At 63.5% G+C, this 16,986-nt stretch overlaps 1 protein-coding gene across 1 annotated transcript; it reads left to right on the forward strand.

Annotated features, from left to right (window-relative positions):
• Positions 1-291: 291 nt before the first annotated feature.
• LOC144372810 (selenocysteine-specific elongation factor-like) lies at positions 292-16,986 on the forward strand. Its single transcript, XM_078036054.1, has 2 exons — positions 292-482; positions 16,539-16,986. The coding sequence occupies exons 1-2, from the start codon at positions 329-331 to the stop codon at positions 16,727-16,729; spliced, it is 345 nt and encodes a 114-aa protein (XP_077892180.1). The 5' UTR covers positions 292-328; the 3' UTR covers positions 16,730-16,986.

Genomic DNA, 16,986 nt, shown 5'->3' on the forward strand with positions numbered 1-16,986 from the left:
GAGACCCTGTCTCTAAATAAAACCCAGAACAGGTCGGGGGACGGGAGTCAACCTCTGGTCCCAAAGGTGGGGACAGGCTCAGGGGGAGAGCACCACAGGAAGTCAGGTGGCCCTGGACACCTTGATCGAGCCATACCTGCTGTCCTCAGCTGTTGCCGTGGGCACTGCAGTGTTGGTCCCTGCCCACGCGTGCTCCTGTGGAGGGAGTGACCGTGACAGGGACGCTCTAGCCCCAGCTGGGGTTTCTGCCCCACTTGGGTGGGCTCGGCTCCTCAGGGCCGCTGTCTGGGGCCGTGCTGACCCCTCTCTCGGGCGGTGGGGACAGGCGATGGACGACTACAGCGTGATCGGCCGCTCCCTGTTCAAGAAGGAGACCAACATCCAGCTCTTCGTGGGGCTGCGGGTCCAGCTGTCCACCGGGGAGCAGGGCGTCATCGACAGCGCCTTCGGCCAGAGCGGCAAGTTCAAGGTGCACGTCCCCGGTGAGTGGCCCAGGGCACAGGGCGGCCAGGGGGGGGGGGGCAGAGCCGAGGCCGGACGCCCTGGAGGGGCCTGGGAGGGGTCAGGGTGGTCTGAACAAGGTCAAGGTCAAGATCCCACTCCACCCGACCTTGGCCGAGTTGGGCGTGGTCTGAACAAGGTCAAAGTTGACGTCAGAGGTCGAGTTCCCACTTCACCCAACCTTGGCCCCTATAGGGGCGTGGCTGAGTGGGCGTGGTCTGAACAAGTCAAGGTCAAGGTCAAGATCCCACTCCACCCGACCTTGACCCCTTCTCTGTGTAGGGGTGGCCGAGGTGACCGCTCTTTCCCTGCAAACTGCTGATTTTTTAAAACTTGTTGTTACTTATTTGGAACCATGGTGTGCATTCTGAGATGTCACACACATACGGGGTGTGACGTCCCATTCCCGTGGCTGGACCTGCTGTGGGGTGTCCCTGGTCGTGGGTTCCTATGTGAACACGGGAAAGGGACGTCCATTCACTCCCCTGTCTCTCCCGGTCCCCTTCCCTCCCTTCCTCTCTGCCTAATCCAGGGAACTGCTCTGCCCCCCACCCACCCTTACGTGCACATCAGAGAGGACATTTGGCTTTGGTTTGGGGGGATTGGGTTATTCTGTGTAGCATGATCGTCTCCAGCTCCATCCGTTCACCTGCAAATGCCATCATTTCAGTCTTCTTTAAGGCTGCGTAATATTCCACTGTTTCCTTATCCATCCACCTGTGAAGGGCACCAGGTTGGCTCCATAGCGCTGCGGGGAGGGCGGAGCCGCGGGGAGGGCGGAGCCGCGGGGAGGGCGGAGCCGCGGGGAGGGCGGAGCCGCGGGGAGGGCGGAGCCGCGGGGAGGGCGGAGCCGCGGGGAGGGCGGAGCCGCGGGGAGGGCGGAGCCGCGGGGAGGGCGGAGCCGCGGGGAGGGCGGAGCCGCGGGGAGGGCGGAGCCGCGGGGAGGGCGGAGCCGCGGGGAGGGCGGAGCCGCGGGGAGGGCGGAGCCGCGGGGAGGGCGGAGCCGCGGGGAGGGCGGAGCCGCGGGGAGGGCGGAGCCGCGGGGAGGGCGGAGCCGCGGGGAGGGCGGAGCCGCGGGGAGGGCGGAGCCGCGGGGAGGGCGGAGCCGCGGGGAGGGCGGAGCCGCGGGGAGGGCGGAGCCGCGGGGAGGGCGGAGCCGCGGGGAGGGCGGAGCCGCGGGGAGGGCGGAGCCGCGGGGAGGGCGGAGCCGCGGGGAGGGCGGAGCCGCGGGGAGGGCGGAGCCGCGGGGAGGGCGGAGCCGCGGGGAGGGCGGAGCCGCGGGGAGGGCGGAGCCGCGGGGAGGGCGGAGCCGCGGGGAGGGCGGAGCCGCGGGGAGGGCGGAGCCGCGGGGAGGGCGGAGCCGCGGGGAGGGCGGAGCCGCGGGGAGGGCGGAGCCGCGGGGGCCGCCTGGGAAAGGACGTTCTGTGGACAGTGGAGCCCCTCATGGGTCCAGAGGGGACAGTGGGCTGGGTGTGTTGAGGGCTGGGGGTTGTTTGAGGCAGGAGTGCCCTGGTGGCACGGCTGCAGGGGGTGGCACCACAGCTCTCGGTGGCATGGGAGGGACCAAAGGGCCCTTCACCTGAGTGTCCAGTGAGCTCCCTGGTCCTTTGTTCTGATTTTTGGTACCAAAGATGGAACCCCCAGGCGCTAACCCCGAGCCCCGTCCCCAGCCCCTTTTGTCTTTGTATTTAGACACAGGGTCTCGCTGAGTGGCTGAGGCTGGCCTCCAACTTGTGGTCCTCCTGCCTCAGCCTCCTGAGCTGCTGGGGTGACAAGCGTGGGCCACCCCAGTGTTTTATCCCCCAAAGTGAAATTCATGTTGTTAAATTTTAAAAATAGAGGACAAAAGCCCGGATGTGCTGGGTCTGCCTGGTGTCCCCCCCTGAGGGGAGGGGATCGCTCATACCCTGAAGTTCAAGGCCGTCCCAGCAACAGCGAGATCCAGCTCCCAGACAGGGACAGCCACAGACACGGAGAAGGTCCATGCATCCCACGGTGGCCCCTGGCTCCCAGCCCTGGGCCTCTGGGGGCTTGGGTGGGAGCTGGGGACAGAGCTGTCCCCTTGAGGGTGGAGGCTCTCGGCCTGAGAACCCTCCGCACCTCCCTAGGAGCTGGGGCGGGGACGGGGCGCGGGGACAGCCCGAGCTCTGCAGCGCGCATTCCTCCCGGGCAGCTGCCCCTGCAGCGTGTGGCCTCGGGTGGCCCCGAGCTCTTGGTTAATGTCACTCTGGATTCCTCCTGCCACCAGCCTCCACCCCCAGCCCCAGCCTCCACCCCCAGCCCCATCCTCCCTCTGACCTCGTTGGAGGCGCCTTAATTGGGAAAGAATCCTCAGGAAGCCAGAGCCACCCGGTGCCAGGTGACGGAGGGAGGGCGGGGAGCGTGGGGAGCCGCAGGCTGGAAAGTGGGGCACGGAGTCCAGGTGCTGCAGCTGCGGCCTCCGGACTGGGAGGAGCCAGGAGAGGCTCGGGCACCGGTGGCCCCAGCGCTGGCTCAGCAGGGCAGGCTGGGGACAGGCAAAGGGCCCTCGGGGTTTCCTGTCAGTGGCCTCTTTCTTTGGGTTTGGAGGCCAGATACCTGGGAGGCTGAGCAGGTAGGGTGGAGGCCAGGATGGAGGAGAAATGGAGTCTGTCCTCCAGCCTCATCCTCGGTTTGTTGTTTTATTATTTTTGGAGGGGTACCAGGGAAGGAACCCAGGGGTGCTTCACCCCTGAGCCCCGTCCCCAGCCCTTTTTCTGTTTTATTTACAGACAGGATCTCGCTCAGTTGCTTAGGGCCTTGCTAAGTGGCTGAGGCTGGCCTCCAATTTCAATCCTCCTGCCTCAGCCTCCATAACTACTGGAATGACACGCATGTGCCACCATGTCTGGCCTCAGTTCTATCTTATTTGGCTTTTATGTAAAACCTCCCAATTAAAAACAAACTGGCCGGGTACCATGGCACATACTCACAATCCCAGCAGCTCGAGAGGCTGAGGCAGGAGGATCGCAAGGTGGAGGCCAGCCTCAGCAGGTTAGCAAGGCCCCAAGCGACTCAGGGAGACCCCGTCTCTAAATAAAATAGAAAAAGGGGCTGGGGATGGGGCTCAGGGGTTAGCACCCCTGGGTTCAGTCCCTGGGACCAGGAAAAAGCCCAGTGGCCCAGCCTCAGGGTCACCTTGGCCAGCAGCCCGAGGGGTGGGTGGGACAGTGGCTCCAGTAGCCGCAGTGCGCTGGGGGAACACCTTGGTGACCAGCCCCTGGAGACAATCAGGGCAGAAGCTGGAGGCCCCCCGCAGTCGCGCTGCGTCACCTGCTCCTCTGGGACAATGGGCTGCACAGCTCCGCCATGCGAGGACCCGCTGGGGTGGGGCCGGCTCTGCCAGGCCCAAGGGCTCCTGGAGCAGCCACCTGGGAGGCTGGCGCGGGCCCTCCTTGAGCCACAGGGGACACACTGTGCGTCCATCTGTCCCCAGGGGACCCCATGTGACCACGTTGGTGGCCTACAATGAGCTGCTCCGTCACTGCCCACAACTCCGCGGGCTCCGGGAGACTCACTCAGGTGACAACGCAGAGGGACTTCGCTTTGTGCCCTGCAGGGAGGGGCCTGTCCCCAGGCAGAGAAGAGCCTCACAAGGTGGATGATTCCGCGGACCCACTGGCCCCGGCAGCCCCCCAGCAGGTCGGCCCATTCTCCAGATGAGGAGACCGAGGCTCAGAGAGGCACCCGGCGCGTCCCCAGTGAGCAGCAGGGCTGGGATCCGAGTCCAGAACATGTCGCTCCCAACCACCAGCCACTCACAGGAGGCTTCCTGAGCCTCGATGTCCCTCCAGGGCCAGCGGGAGGCACTCACCTGTGGTCCACCCACCCCCCCCTTTTTTTTTATACTGGGGTTGAACCAGGGACACTTAACCCTGAGCCCTGTCCCCAGCCCTTTTTATATCTTACTTAGAGACAGGATCTCGTTAAGTGGTTGAGGCTGGCCTCCAACTTGCGATCCTCCTGCCTCAGCCTCCTGAGCCTCTGGAATGACAAGCGTGTGCCATAGAACTAATGAGTGAAATTTCCATTTTAGAAACAAAGAAACAGAGACCTGAAGTCACACAGCTGTCGAGCCCCAGAACCCACGCTGTTAGCCCTCCATCCTCTGCCTCTGACAGTTCTCCCTATTGTCTAGCCAAGCCCAATATGAAATCCAAAAGTCCCAGTTTGGTCTGAACTCAGTCTTGGGGTAGCTTTTGGCCACAGAGGCACGACCTCCCACAGGGGGGTCAGGGCCTGGCCCTAGCATCTGTCTCCAAATGAGATGTTTCAGGTAGTTTGGGGGAAAAAAGAAAAGCAACCACAAACTCTTGTTTTAAAACCTGAAAGCAGCCGTGATGCTCATTCAGGAACATTTCTTTTTTTTTCTTTTCTCATTTTTTCTTCTAGCTCTCTGTGACAATAGGGTGCACACGCAGGTGTCCCTTCCCATTCCTGGGGGTGGACCTGCTGTGGGGTGTCCCTGGTCGTGCATTCCTATGTGACATGGGAAAGGGACGTCCCTTCATCCCGGTCTCTCCTCTGTCCATGTTAGAGAAATGGAAAGAGCCTCCTCCTTCCTCTGACCTTGGTTTGCAGAGACCTCTTCTGGGTGGCTGGGTCCTCTGGGGTGATGTCCTTGTCCCTTTCAGTGAATGTCCCTGTGAACATTTTCTCTTACTGCCTCTCGCTGTGGGTCTCTAGGGAGGGTGCCCCACAGGGTGGCACCCCGACACTGGGCCTCACTGAGCCTCGGGTCCTCATCTGTGAAATGGGTGTGTGCGGTGCCCCAGGGCCTGAAGGTTCCCACCCCTGCGACTCCCAGCCACGGTCATTGTCACTGCTGTGGCGGCGTCACCGGGGACATGTCGTCTGTAGACCTCCGTTTTAATACGTCGGGGGTTTTCTGAAGGCAGATTGTTCTGATTTTGACAAAGAAAATAACCACAGTCATTTGAAAGTTGCCAGAGAATGCCTGCCACAGAGTCCCCAAAGTGTCACACCGCTTGTACTTCTGTCAGCAGGCACGGAGGGGTCGGTGTCTCCTCCTCCCGCCACCGCAGGCCGCCTCTGTGGTGTCTGTCCCTATAATTTAATACACGGAAAATGGCCTCTCTGTTTTTATTTTTATATTTTGATTTTTTTGGTCCTGGAGATTGAACCCAGGGGCGCTCACCCCTGAGCCCCGTCCCCAGCCCCTTTTTCTATTTTATTGAGAGACAGGGTCTCGCTGAGTGGCTCAGGGCCTCACTTTGGCTGAGGCTGGCCTCCACCTTGCGATCCTCCTGCCTCAGCCTCCCCAGCCCCTGGGAGGACAGGCGTGGGCCACTGAAGCCTCCCTCCCCATCAGGAGTCCTCCGCTGCTGGCCAGATTTCCCCGTGACCCGCTGTCCCCAGCTAATGTCACCGGGAGGTCCAAGGTGGACTTGGGGAGGGTCACTGTGGATCCGCCTCCAGGGCTCTCCCAGGACCGTGTCCCCGCAGCTGGCTCCAGCTCCCACGGGGGACCCTGGAGAAGAACTCAGCAAGGGGTGAAAGGTGACATTTCCAAAAATCCCTCCAAAAAGCCAAACAGACCCCCGTCCATCTCGGGCGTCCTGCCCGCCCTATGGGGTGTCCTGTCCCCCCAGCAGGGACCAGCCTCCTCCCGGGCCATCGAGGCTTTTCAAAGTGATTGTAAAACTCCTCCGAAGCCCATCGAAGGCCCAGTTAGAACAATGTTTAGACGCGGCACTCGCCACGGAGACAATGAGACTGTAAATAACTCAGATGAGGAAGATAGGCCCGAAAAAATCACATCATTAAAGCAATTTTACAAGACGCAGCGCTCACGAAGATGGATGGAGCAGGGCAGTGCGTCAGGAGTATCTGCCATCAGCATCAGCCCAGCACCCAGGACGGGAACCATCTGCCAGGGCCTCACCCTGGGCAGGGCCCGCACCAGCCCCGGAGAAATGCGGCCACCGTGGCTTCAGGGTCCCCAGAGAGAGGCTGTCTGATGGGGGCCTGTCCTATCAGCAGCTCGGGAGGCTGAGGCAGGAGGATCGCCAAGGTGGAGGCCGAGGCAGGAGGATTGCAAGATGGAGGCCAGCCTCAGCCACTCAGCAAGACCCTGTCTCTAAATAGAATAGAGAAAGTGCCCCAGCCCTGACTGAGACTCCCATGGTGGGGTCGGTGCCACAGAGCACGTGCTTCCGGGCACCCGAGTGTGACAGGGAGGGGACAGTGTGGCAGGACAAGATGGCTGCTGAGCCAGTGGGAGTACGGAACCCTCCTGGCAGGCAGTGTGCACCCGGAGATGGCGTGTGATTCAGAGCTCACCAACAGGACAGGGAGGGTGTTAGGGGCGGGCGTCTGTGCAAAGGCCCTGGGGTAGGAAAGGAGTGGAGTGGAAAGGCACAGACGGCCTGTGGCTGGGCTCAGGTCGTGGGGGACGTCACGGGGCTCAGTGGGCCCTGTTGGGACTCTGTCCACCACCTCAGGACACGACCAAGCACAGGGGACAGGCCTGGGCCTGCTGCTCCCTCAGCCACTTCCTGGGCCGCCCAGGCAGGCCTCGCCCCTGAGGCCGCGTCTTTCTCTCTAAAATGGAGATTGTCGTTTTATTATTTTTATTTTTTTGGTACCAGGGATTGCACCCAGGGACCCTCGACCCCTGAGCCCCCTCCTCAGCCCTGTTTTGCATTTTATTTAGAGACAGGGTCTCGCTGAGTGGCTCAGGGCCTCGCTCAGTGGCTGAGGCTGGCCTCCACCCTGCGATCCTCCTGCCTCAGCCTCCCCAGCCGCTGGGAGGACAGGCGTGGGCCCCTGTGCCCACCAACTGGGGATCCTCACCCGGAGCTGAGCAAAGCCCTGGCCATCTTTGGCTTCCCCCCAAACCCTCCCAGGCTGCCCGGGAAAGAACCCCGACAGGACACCCAGCCTGTGACCCTGGGCCCTGTGCTCCTGGCACACTGAGAGCGGAGGCCCAGGGCGGAGGGGGAGGCCGCGCAGAGCTGAGGCCCCAAGGTCACCTGGTCAGGGGCCCTCCCCGCGGCCGGCCTGCGTGTCCACCTGTGTGTGGCCGTGGGTGCGCCTGCGCCTGGGCCGCCCGCTCCCCCTGGGTTGGAGGGAGGTGACCGAGCGGCCAGCTTCCTGCGGGGTGGCCGTAAAACCTTCATAAAACTTTTATGGGACTTGCCACCCTTCCAGATAAATATTTTTCGATTTTATGGGCTTGTTTGAGGGCCCGGAGCCTCATCCTGGCTTTGTAGCTGCCCTGAAAAAAATATATTAAATATTGTTTTGGCCAAAGGCGCCCCCGCTCTCCGCCCCCCAGCCCCCCGGGCCCCCCAGGCCTGGCCCATAAATCCTGGTCACTCTCTCAACTCCTGCCCTCTCCCGGGTCCAGCCGCGGGAGGAGCCTGTGCAGGAGGAGGCAGAGGGAGGGATCCACCCGCCTCCCCGCAGAGGGCCTGCCCAGGGTCAGCGGGAGACGGAGCAGAGGGGCCCACAGCGGGACAGTCCCTCCTGCTGCCCAAGAGGCCAGGCTGCCCAGGCCACCAGGAGGACTGCACAAGGCCCCCTGGACTCCCCAGGTCCCCAGAGGCCCTGAGGAAGGCCACGCCTCCCACCCTCCTGCCATCTCCTGCTCCTGAAGCCTGCGTTTCCTGTTAGCCTGGATTCCCCAGGTCCCCTGACCCCCCCGGGGTCACTCTGTGTCTCTTCTCCCTGACCCTTAGTGGGCCTTGGAACTTGGTGCTTTAAGCCGGGTGCAGTGGCCCACGCCTGGCATCCCAGTAGTTTGGGAGGCTGAGGCAGGAGGATCGCAAGGTGGAGGCCAGCCTCTGCCACTTAGCAAGGCCCTGAGCAATTCAGCGAGACCCTGTCTCTAAATAAAATGTAAAAAGGGCTGGGGACGGGGCTCGGGGGTCAGCACCCCTGGGTTCAATCCCCAGAGGAACCTTGGCCCGGCAAGGTTGCCTCCAATCTCAGTGGCTAAGGAGGCTGAGGCAGGAGGATCGCAAGGTGGAGGCCAGCCTCAGCCACTTAGTGAGGCCCTAAGCCACTCAGGGAGACCCTGTCTCTAAATAAAATGTTAAAAGGGGCTGGGGACGGGGCTCGGGGGTCAGCACCCCAGGTTTAATCCCCAGTTTAAAATAACCAAACCCCACGCCCTGCTCTGGGGCAGCTCTGGCTACAAGGAGCAGGACTTCCCAGGGCCACCCTGTGCCTCTGGTGTCACGCATGCGTCCCCCGGTGTTGGCCCAGGCTGCCACGTCCCCACCCAGTCACACACACAGGCTGGCTGCCCTCCAGGGACGGACCGGCCTGGCCAGGCCTCCCTGCCCCGTGATGTCCCCTTGCCTGGGACAGTCCATTGAGCCGTGTGCCCCCCCTCCCCCACTGTCCCACGCCACACGGGGAAAGGCCACTCTGCCAGCTCTGTCCCTGAGCCCTTCCCGGAAACCTGGTTCAGAAGACGGGGGCGGACGGGCGGCCACCTCACTGTTCTGAGTGCAGGCGGACGGTCCCAGCCGCTGGTCTCCCAGGGGGTCCTCAGGGTCACCTGGCGACTTTTAATTGGTGTCATTGGGCTGGGGATGGGAGCCCCGTCCCCTGCGCTTTGCATTTTATATTCTGAGACGAGGCCTCGCTAAGTGGCTGAGGCTGGCCTCTACCTGGCGGTCCTCCTGCCTCGGCCTCCCAAGGAGCGGGTGTTGTAAGCAGGTAGCAGCCTGCCCCGCCCGTCCGCAGGGGACCCAGGCCCAGAGCCCGGGTGTTTCTCGGTGTCCCCGGGAGGGACTGGCCCTGGGTCCTTGGTACAGCCGCCAGCCGCCCGACCTCACGCTGCTGGGTGGGGTTGGTGGCCTGGCCACCGAGTCCCCGTTTATAGACGTGGCCCAGGGACGGCAATGGGGGGCTGTGGTGGGCACTGGGTGGGGACTGGGTGGCTCTGGAGGGGACAGAGGGTCTGGTCCGCATTGGACACACTGGTTTCACGCCGCGCCCTGCTGCGGAGCCACCACGCGGGGGTGGCCTTGGCCTGAGCCCAGGGCTCGTCCTCTGGGCTGCGGTGGCCCATGGGGCTGGGAGAGGTGACCACAGCGCCCTGCGTGCCGTGGGCTGGCCCTCGTGACCTGCAGTGTCCCCTCCCTGGGCGTGGCCCGCTCAGGGACAAGCCACACCTCGCCGTGGGCCGGCAGAGCAGGGGCCACCTGCACGGGCGCCCGCAGCCCTCCTGCCCGGGCCACCTGGCCTGCCCCAGGGCCTCTCTGTCCCTGTGGTGACCCCTGCAGGCGCCCTGAGCCCAGGGTCCCCTGGGAGGACCCTCAGCCCCTCAGAGAGCCACCCCTGGGACCTGAGCCCCCAGGCCACCGGAGAGGGCAGGGGACCACACTGGGAGCCCTGCAGACCCCAGGCCAGGGCCTCGGGTTGTCCTGGGACTGGCCTTGGGCACCGGGGACAGAGGTGGCCCGGCCACAGGCCCCGCACACTGTCCCCAGGGACAGTCCCCAACATTCAGGGGACATTTAAACAACCCACGTGGGACCTTGAAGTGCTCGTTTATGATTCATAGTATTCTAAGTAGAAATGGTTCATTCATATGTCAACATGTTTGATGAATCAATATCAATAATCAGCCCTGACGGGCGTGGCCCTGGCCCTGTGGCCCTGTCCCACGCCTGGGGGTCACTGGGTCCGTCCCCACGGCACCCAGGGGAGCAGACAGGACCGATGTTGGGCCGTCTCACGTAGCTAAACAGGGAATAATACATAAATGGAATCATTTATTTTAACTATTATTTAAATGCATTTAATAATATAGTGATGCTCCACGTGATCAATCACGTTATGAATATATTGATTATATAATTAAATGCACTTACATCAGAGTTACCTTTAACACATTATTAATAATTATTATCAATGACAATTAATAATTATTATTAATAAAAATTAATGATCATCAATTTAACATTGGTATATAATATCTCATTAAATGGGAGTGGCGATATGATCGCGTCACCGATCACGTTCCACTGTTAATAACCGAATTATTCTCTAATTTGTGATTAAACATATTTAATATCTAATTGTTCCGTTTATTAGGTGACCCACTCTATTTCATGAATATCAGACTTAATTCTTCTAAATGATGAAACATGGTTTATTGGGATGGTTTAGTGGATTTAACGTGTTATTAAATGATCGTAAATTAATAGACTGACCACCGCAGTGGCCCCTTGGCCTGCGGATCGCCCCCAGCCCCGCTCAGGTACTGGGGTCCCCCAGGACCTGCCGCTCCTTTTCGCCTGGACTCCTGAGGGCCTGGGAGCCACGCGGAGCCTGGAGTCCAGGGGGACTGACCCACCCAGGTGCCCCTCGCTGGCTGCCCAGGACGCGTGGCGTGTCCAGTGGGGCGTCCTTGGGCCCCACGCCCGGCCACTCTGCCCAGGCCAGGCCCACCCCTTCCCACCCTGGCACCTCGGCCCCCCACCAAGGGCCTGCAGCGGCCTCGCCAGCACCCGGGGGAGCTACAGAACCCAGTGCCCACCCTGCGTAGGTCCTTCAGGGCCACATGTCCCCTGTGACACAGCCGGCCTGAGCCAGCAGGCAGCCACGCCCAGCCAGGCGTGGGGACAGAGGCCAGGACGTGGTCGCTGCAGTCACCTCCTCTCCCCGGCCTTGTGCTGGGAACTGGACACCCGCTGGGCCACAGGGGCTGGGGTCAGGGTGGACAGCCACCAGGCGGACAGGACCTCTGCAGCTTCAGCCGGGCGCCATGGCTGGGGAGGCTGAGGCAGGAGGATCGCAAGGTGGAGGCCAGCCTCAGCCACTCAGCGAGACCCTGTCTCCAAATAAAACCCCAAACAGGGCTGGGGACGGGGCTCCGGGGTCGAGGGCCCTGAATCCAATCCCCAACACCCCCCCAAAAAAATGGGCTGCTTTCAGGAAGGCGCATGGCACTTGACCAGCCAAGTGCCACCCTGCGTTCCCCGTCGGCCTGCCCCGGTCACCGCGTCTCCCTGTGCGCGGGAAGAGGCCCGGCGAGTAATCAGGAGGCCACACATGGCCCTGGGAAGTGACAGCTCGGGGCTTTTGTTCAGCCACATTGTTCTGGATGGTCCTTTTTTCTTCCCGACTCATAAAAGTGACATTTTTCATATGTGGAAGCGCCTTGTCTCTTTTTTTGAGAAACGCAGGATGAAGGAGACTTTTATTGTCACTAAGCCCCGCCTTTCCCACCGCGCTCTGCGCCTCGGCTCGAGGTATTTTAATTGAAGATTAACTGCTGCTAAAGAGGGGACGCGCCTGGGGGGGAGCGGCGGGGACATTACGATTCAGCCCTCCCCTGCCCGCTCCCCGGGGCTGCCTCTGGTCCCAGCTTTGGTTCACAGGGCAGGGGACAGGGCAGGGGACAGGGCAGGGGACAGTGCTGGGGTCCGTGGCTTGTCCTCCACGGGACGTTCTGTGTGGCCTTGGCCTTGAGACTGAGACTGGGCAGCACCAGGCCGGTGGTCCCCACTTTATAAACAGGACAGGGCCACGGGAGGCTGCTCAGGGCCTTGCTCAGTGGCTGAGGCTGGCCTCCACCTTGCGATCCTCCTGCCTCAGCCTCCCCAGCTGCTGGGAGGACAGGCGTGCGCCATGGCGCTCGGCTGGGTGTGGGCATCTAAAACACCTGTGCGTACAGGGCAGCGCCTCACCCGGCCAGGCCCGTCCCCTGCACAGCTGCCACCCCGTCACCAGAATAGCTGCTCTTGTGACCCCCGTAGCCCCTCACAGGGACTGAGCGGGACACCAGAGCCGTGTCCCTGGGCCTGGTGACCCTTCTCCAGCTGGGGACGTAGGGGCCCTCTCCGCCGGCACCCCCAGCACCCTGCCTGCACAGGGCCACCTCCAGGACAGTCCCCCGGGCCTGGTCACATTCCTGTAGCAATGACCTAAGGCGGCCAGACGGCCCCCAGCCCCAGGAGGCGTGTGTCTGTGCGTCTGTCCGTCTGTCTGCATGAGCCCTGGCACGTCAGCGGCCGACCTGAGCTCACCATCGTGCAGGTGGGACGGTGGCCTTCAAGGGCACTGGGCGAGGACAGCCACCGTCCCCCTCCCTCCCAGGAGCAGCCGGAGCGCCCCCCCCCACCGCCTGTGTGACAGTGGCGTGGCAGCTGTGTGGGGACAGGCCTGAGCAGGCGAGGCGCTGCCCTGTACGCACAGGTCTTCTAGATGCCCACACCCAGCCGGGGACCAGGGCCCACGCCTGTCCCCCCAGTGGCTTGGGAGGCTGAGGCAGGAGGACTGTGATTTGGAGGCCAGCCTCAGCCACTGAGTAGTCTGTCCGCGTCTCTGCCCGATGGCGGGGTCCCCTGCCTTCCTGACGTAAACACAGGCACAGAGTGACCTGCTGCTCCTTCCTGGGGACACATCACCCACTGTCTCTGTGCCTCTGCCCCCGCAGGTCCCCTGTCTGTGCAAGAACGTGAGCTCGTGTGCTGGCACGTCCCCAGGGACCGCCTCACAGCCCCCGGGAGCCAGGATCAGTCAACTCCCGCAGGCGCAGGGCAGTGGTGCCTCGGGGACCTTGGCACTCCGACCCACTTGTCCTTGCTGTGTGTCCTTGGGCAAGTTCCTGAGCGTCTCTGTGCCTGGTTCTTGGTGTATGGATAGCGCTCCCTGCCCCCGCCACGGGTGCTTGTGGGACCAAAGTGCTGCTGGCCACGGGCACTCGGGGTGGCTCCCGGTGCCCAGTCAGGACATGGTGACCGTCCACTGTCACTGCCACCAGGCTCCTCGTGTGACTCTGGAGACCCAGCCGGTGCTCCCCCAGGGGCCGTGGGGTGGGGTCCGTCCGTCCGTCGTCCGTCTGTCTGTGCGCCTATGCCTGCTGGCTGGTTCGGCTCCCGCCAGGCCCAGGGTGACGTCCCGGGGACCGAGCATGCTGGGAGCCTCAGGTGGGTGTGACGCCGTTCCAGGCGGGTGACAGTGTGAAACTGACCTTTGATTGTGTTCACTTGATCAGAGCCCGGGCCAGCGGCCACCAGCTGCCCCTCCCACAGGCTCATCACAGAAGGACTCAAAATTGAGGGCCACGAGGCCGGGCACGGTGACACTCGCCTGTCATCCCAGCAGCTGGGGAGGCTGAGGCAGGAGGATCGTGAGTTCAAATCCAGCCTCAGCCAAATCGAGGCCCTGAGCCACTCAGGGAGCCCCTGTCTCTAAATAAAATACAAAACAGGGCTGGGGACGGGGCTCAGGGGTCAAGGGCCCCCTAGCTCAATCCCTGGTTCCCCCCCAAAAATTTTAGGGCGCAGATGTCCTCCTTGGAGGCCGCTCTTGCTTCTGCAAATGGAGCCCAAGTTCTGCAGACTGGGCTTCCTGCCCGGCCCAGAACGCTTTTCTTTCTGCCTTAAAAAAATCACAATCCTTTCCTCTCCGCACCCCCGTTTTCCTCCCCACGCGCCCCCCAATCTCCAAAGCCCCGCGTCCCCATTTCGGTTTCCGTGGGGCGGGAAGGATTCGGCAAAGGGCCTTTTGTGTTTCTGAAGCCTCCTCCATTGTGTTAAGAAGCTTAATAGAAATTAAAGGGGGATTTAAACGACATTAAGACATCAAAATGGGGGTGCGGGCGCCCCAGCCTCCGCTTCCTCCCAATCAAAGGGGTGCGTGGGCCGCCCGCCGCCGGCTCCCTGTTCCCTTTGTCTTGGGGACAGCGGCGCCCAGGTGTGATAAGGCCCTAATCGCCTTATCTTGTCACAGCAAACCGCATCTGTGTGTACACACGGGGTCCCTCGTTGGGAAGGAGGGGAGAAATCTTGGGGGGCCGCCCACACCCAGCCAGAGAGGCAGGGACGAGGACGTTCAAGACGGTGGCTCCCAAAGGTGACTTCAGGAGAGCTCGTGTGACACAGCGGCTGGGACGGTCCAGACCTGCTGTGGCTCCTCCCAGGGGGGTTCAGAAGCACCCCGAAGACCTGGCTGGCTTCAGGGGACCTGCTAAGCACCACCCTCCTCGCCTCTCGGTCCCCCAGCGGGAAGCCAAGCGCGGTGACGCTCATCTGTCATCCCAGGGGCTCGGGAGGCTGAGGCAGGAGGATCGCAAGGTGGAGGCCAGCCTCAGCCACTTAGCGAGGCCGGAAGCAGCTCAGCGGGACCCTGTCTCTAAATACAATGTGAAAAGGGCTGGGGACGGGGCTCAGGGGTCGAGTGTCCCCAGGTTCAATTCCTGGGACCAAAAAAATGTGTGGCAGCCCAGCTGGGTCAGGAGCCAGGCTGGTGTCCCCGAGCCTCCACCCTGTGCCTGTCCTCAACACCCGGCCTCACACACTGCCGTGGCCAGTCCCCGCCCAGGATGCTCCTCAGCTTGTCACCTGCAAGACCAGGCTGTCCACGGCAGCCCCTAGGTGGGGACATGCAGCCTCTAGTGGCCCTGTGTAGGGCCACGTGTGCCTGGCCGACTGTCCCCAGGTTCCTCCTGTCCTGCTCGGCCACATTCTGGTCCCCTGTAGCTGCGCAGCCTGGGCCCAGCCACCAGCCCTGCAGGCACCTGACCCCCATCGGCCACTGAAGCTGCCCCAGCTCTCTGTCCCTGTCACCAGCTGTGACGGCACAGGAAGTGCACCGCAGCCCTGTCCCCGTGGGGCCACCAAGGGGGCCGGTGACCCCAAGCTGCTCGCAAGGGTCCGGTTCCCACTGGGAGGTGCCAGCCGCCCCCGGCTGTCCCCAACATGAAAGCGGGCGATCTGCTGGCCTTTGGTGGCCGTGACAAGTGGCACCCGAGGCCAGAGCTTGGGAACCAGTGGCGTCCCCTCATTGTCCTGCCCCAGCCAGGACCCTGCAGGCCTTTGTGTCCAGCTGGTCACCGGGGAGAAAAGGCCAACCGGCCCTGGGAGAGTGTCCCCAAGGGGAGTCACAGGAAGCAGTGTCACCCCAGGTCACGCAGCCCGTCCCCACCCCTGCATCCTGGGCCTGAGGGGGACAGGAGTGGGCAGGGGCGCCAGGTGACGGGCACCTTCGGGGCCAGGGGTGACCTGCTCCCCACACAGGGTCCTGTTTCCCAGGGCAAAGGGACGGTCACTGTTGTCACCCTGTCACCTGGGAAGGCTGTGACACGAGGACAGGACACTGGACTTGTCCCCAGGGGAAGGTGGCCCACTGTGGGCCGCTGGCCTCTTGGGACGGCGCAGGGCAGGTCCCCGAGTCCCCGAGTCAGGGCCTGTCCCTCCTGCGCAGGGCGGGGGGTGGCACCAGGCCCGAGGACGCGGCCCCCAGAGCCAGGAGGTCCGCAGGGGGACAGGCGCGTCCCTGTGGGGCTCCTGTCACCTGGGCGCCTTCCTGTCCCTCCACCTGGCACTGGACACCGGGCCATCGGTCCCTGCTCTGAGATGGCGGGACGCGCTTTGCTGGTCCCCGTGACGCGGTGGCCTGGGAGCAGACCCCGGGACACTGGGGCGTGTGACAGTGACCTGGGGAGCCGCCTTGTTCCTCAGCCGAGTGACAGCGGGGGGGGGTGAGGTCCCCGTCGGGTCACAGCGGCCACCAGCCAGGCCAGAGCCGGGGCCCGCGGTGGCTCCCCCCAGGGGGCCCTGGTGCTGTCCCTCGGGGACCTGAGGGACCAGGAGGGGACCTGGGTGCACACGGGGCCCGGCCGTCAGGGACACGGTCCTCTTGTCACCCGCGGGTGGCGGCTGCCTGGTGGGTGCCCGGCCTCTGTGAGGGGGGACGCTGGGCCCAGGCCAGTCCAGGGTCCGGCCACCTCCGGGGCCAGCTCCTATGGGGCCCAGGAATGTGTCACCAACCTGGGTCACAGAGGGCTGCCGAGGCCACCGTGTACCCAGGACAGTGCCCACGCCCCAGGGGACCCCAGGTGTCCAGGGGACCGCGCTCTGGCCTCCGCCGCGTCCTCCACCTCTTCCCCTCTGCCCTCCCGGGGCCTCTGGTGGCCTCTGGTGGCCTCTGGTGGCACCGAGAGCCTGGCCCTGCCCGGGGGACACGGGGTGCAGCCGGCCAGGGAAGGGGACTCTGGGGGTGGCGGTGACCGGCCTCTTCTGTGCTTGCAGGTGGCCTGAGCCCCGAGGCCAAGCGGATCCTGACACCTGTCCCCAAGAAGAGGGGACGCGGGGGACCCGGGGAGGCCACCCGCCAGGAGGAGGGCACCGAGCGGCCCGAGCCCCCGCTGCACGTGACCCTCAGCCTCACTTTCAAGCGCTACGTCTTCGACACCCAGAAGCGCATGGTCCAGGCCCCCTGAGGGACCCGGTGCCCGCAGGCCCTGCCCAGGCCACCGTGTGCCCAACCAGACGTGCCTCCGCCTCCCGGGCTGTCCCCACCCCACGGGGCCGCGGCCTGGGGACAGGACCAGGGCTGGGACTGGCCCCCTGCGCCCTGTCCCCCGGGGACAGTGGCCAGGCCCACCTGGGAAAGGGCTGTGGCCAGAGCTGGCCCCTGCCCAGGTGGACGGCACTTGGAAGCTGTGAATAAACACATGGCCCCAGCCGCCTGCTGGTC

The sequence above is a fragment of the Ictidomys tridecemlineatus genome, unplaced genomic scaffold (assembly GCF_052094955.1).
Source record: "Ictidomys tridecemlineatus isolate mIctTri1 unplaced genomic scaffold, mIctTri1.hap1 Scaffold_1645, whole genome shotgun sequence".
Lineage (NCBI taxonomy): Eukaryota > Metazoa > Chordata > Mammalia > Rodentia > Sciuridae > Ictidomys > Ictidomys tridecemlineatus.

What these genes read in the sequence shown, in the direction of transcription:
- LOC144372810 (XM_078036054.1), top strand. Translation starts at nt 329, where the DNA reads ATGGACGACTACAGCGTGATCGGCCGCTCCCTGTTCAAGAAGGAGACC. An exon ending in GTTCAAGGTGCACGTCCCCG is followed by an intron (nt 483 to 16,538) that starts GTGAGTGGCCCA and finishes CTGTGCTTGCAG; the next exon opens with GTGGCCTGAGCCCCGAGGCC.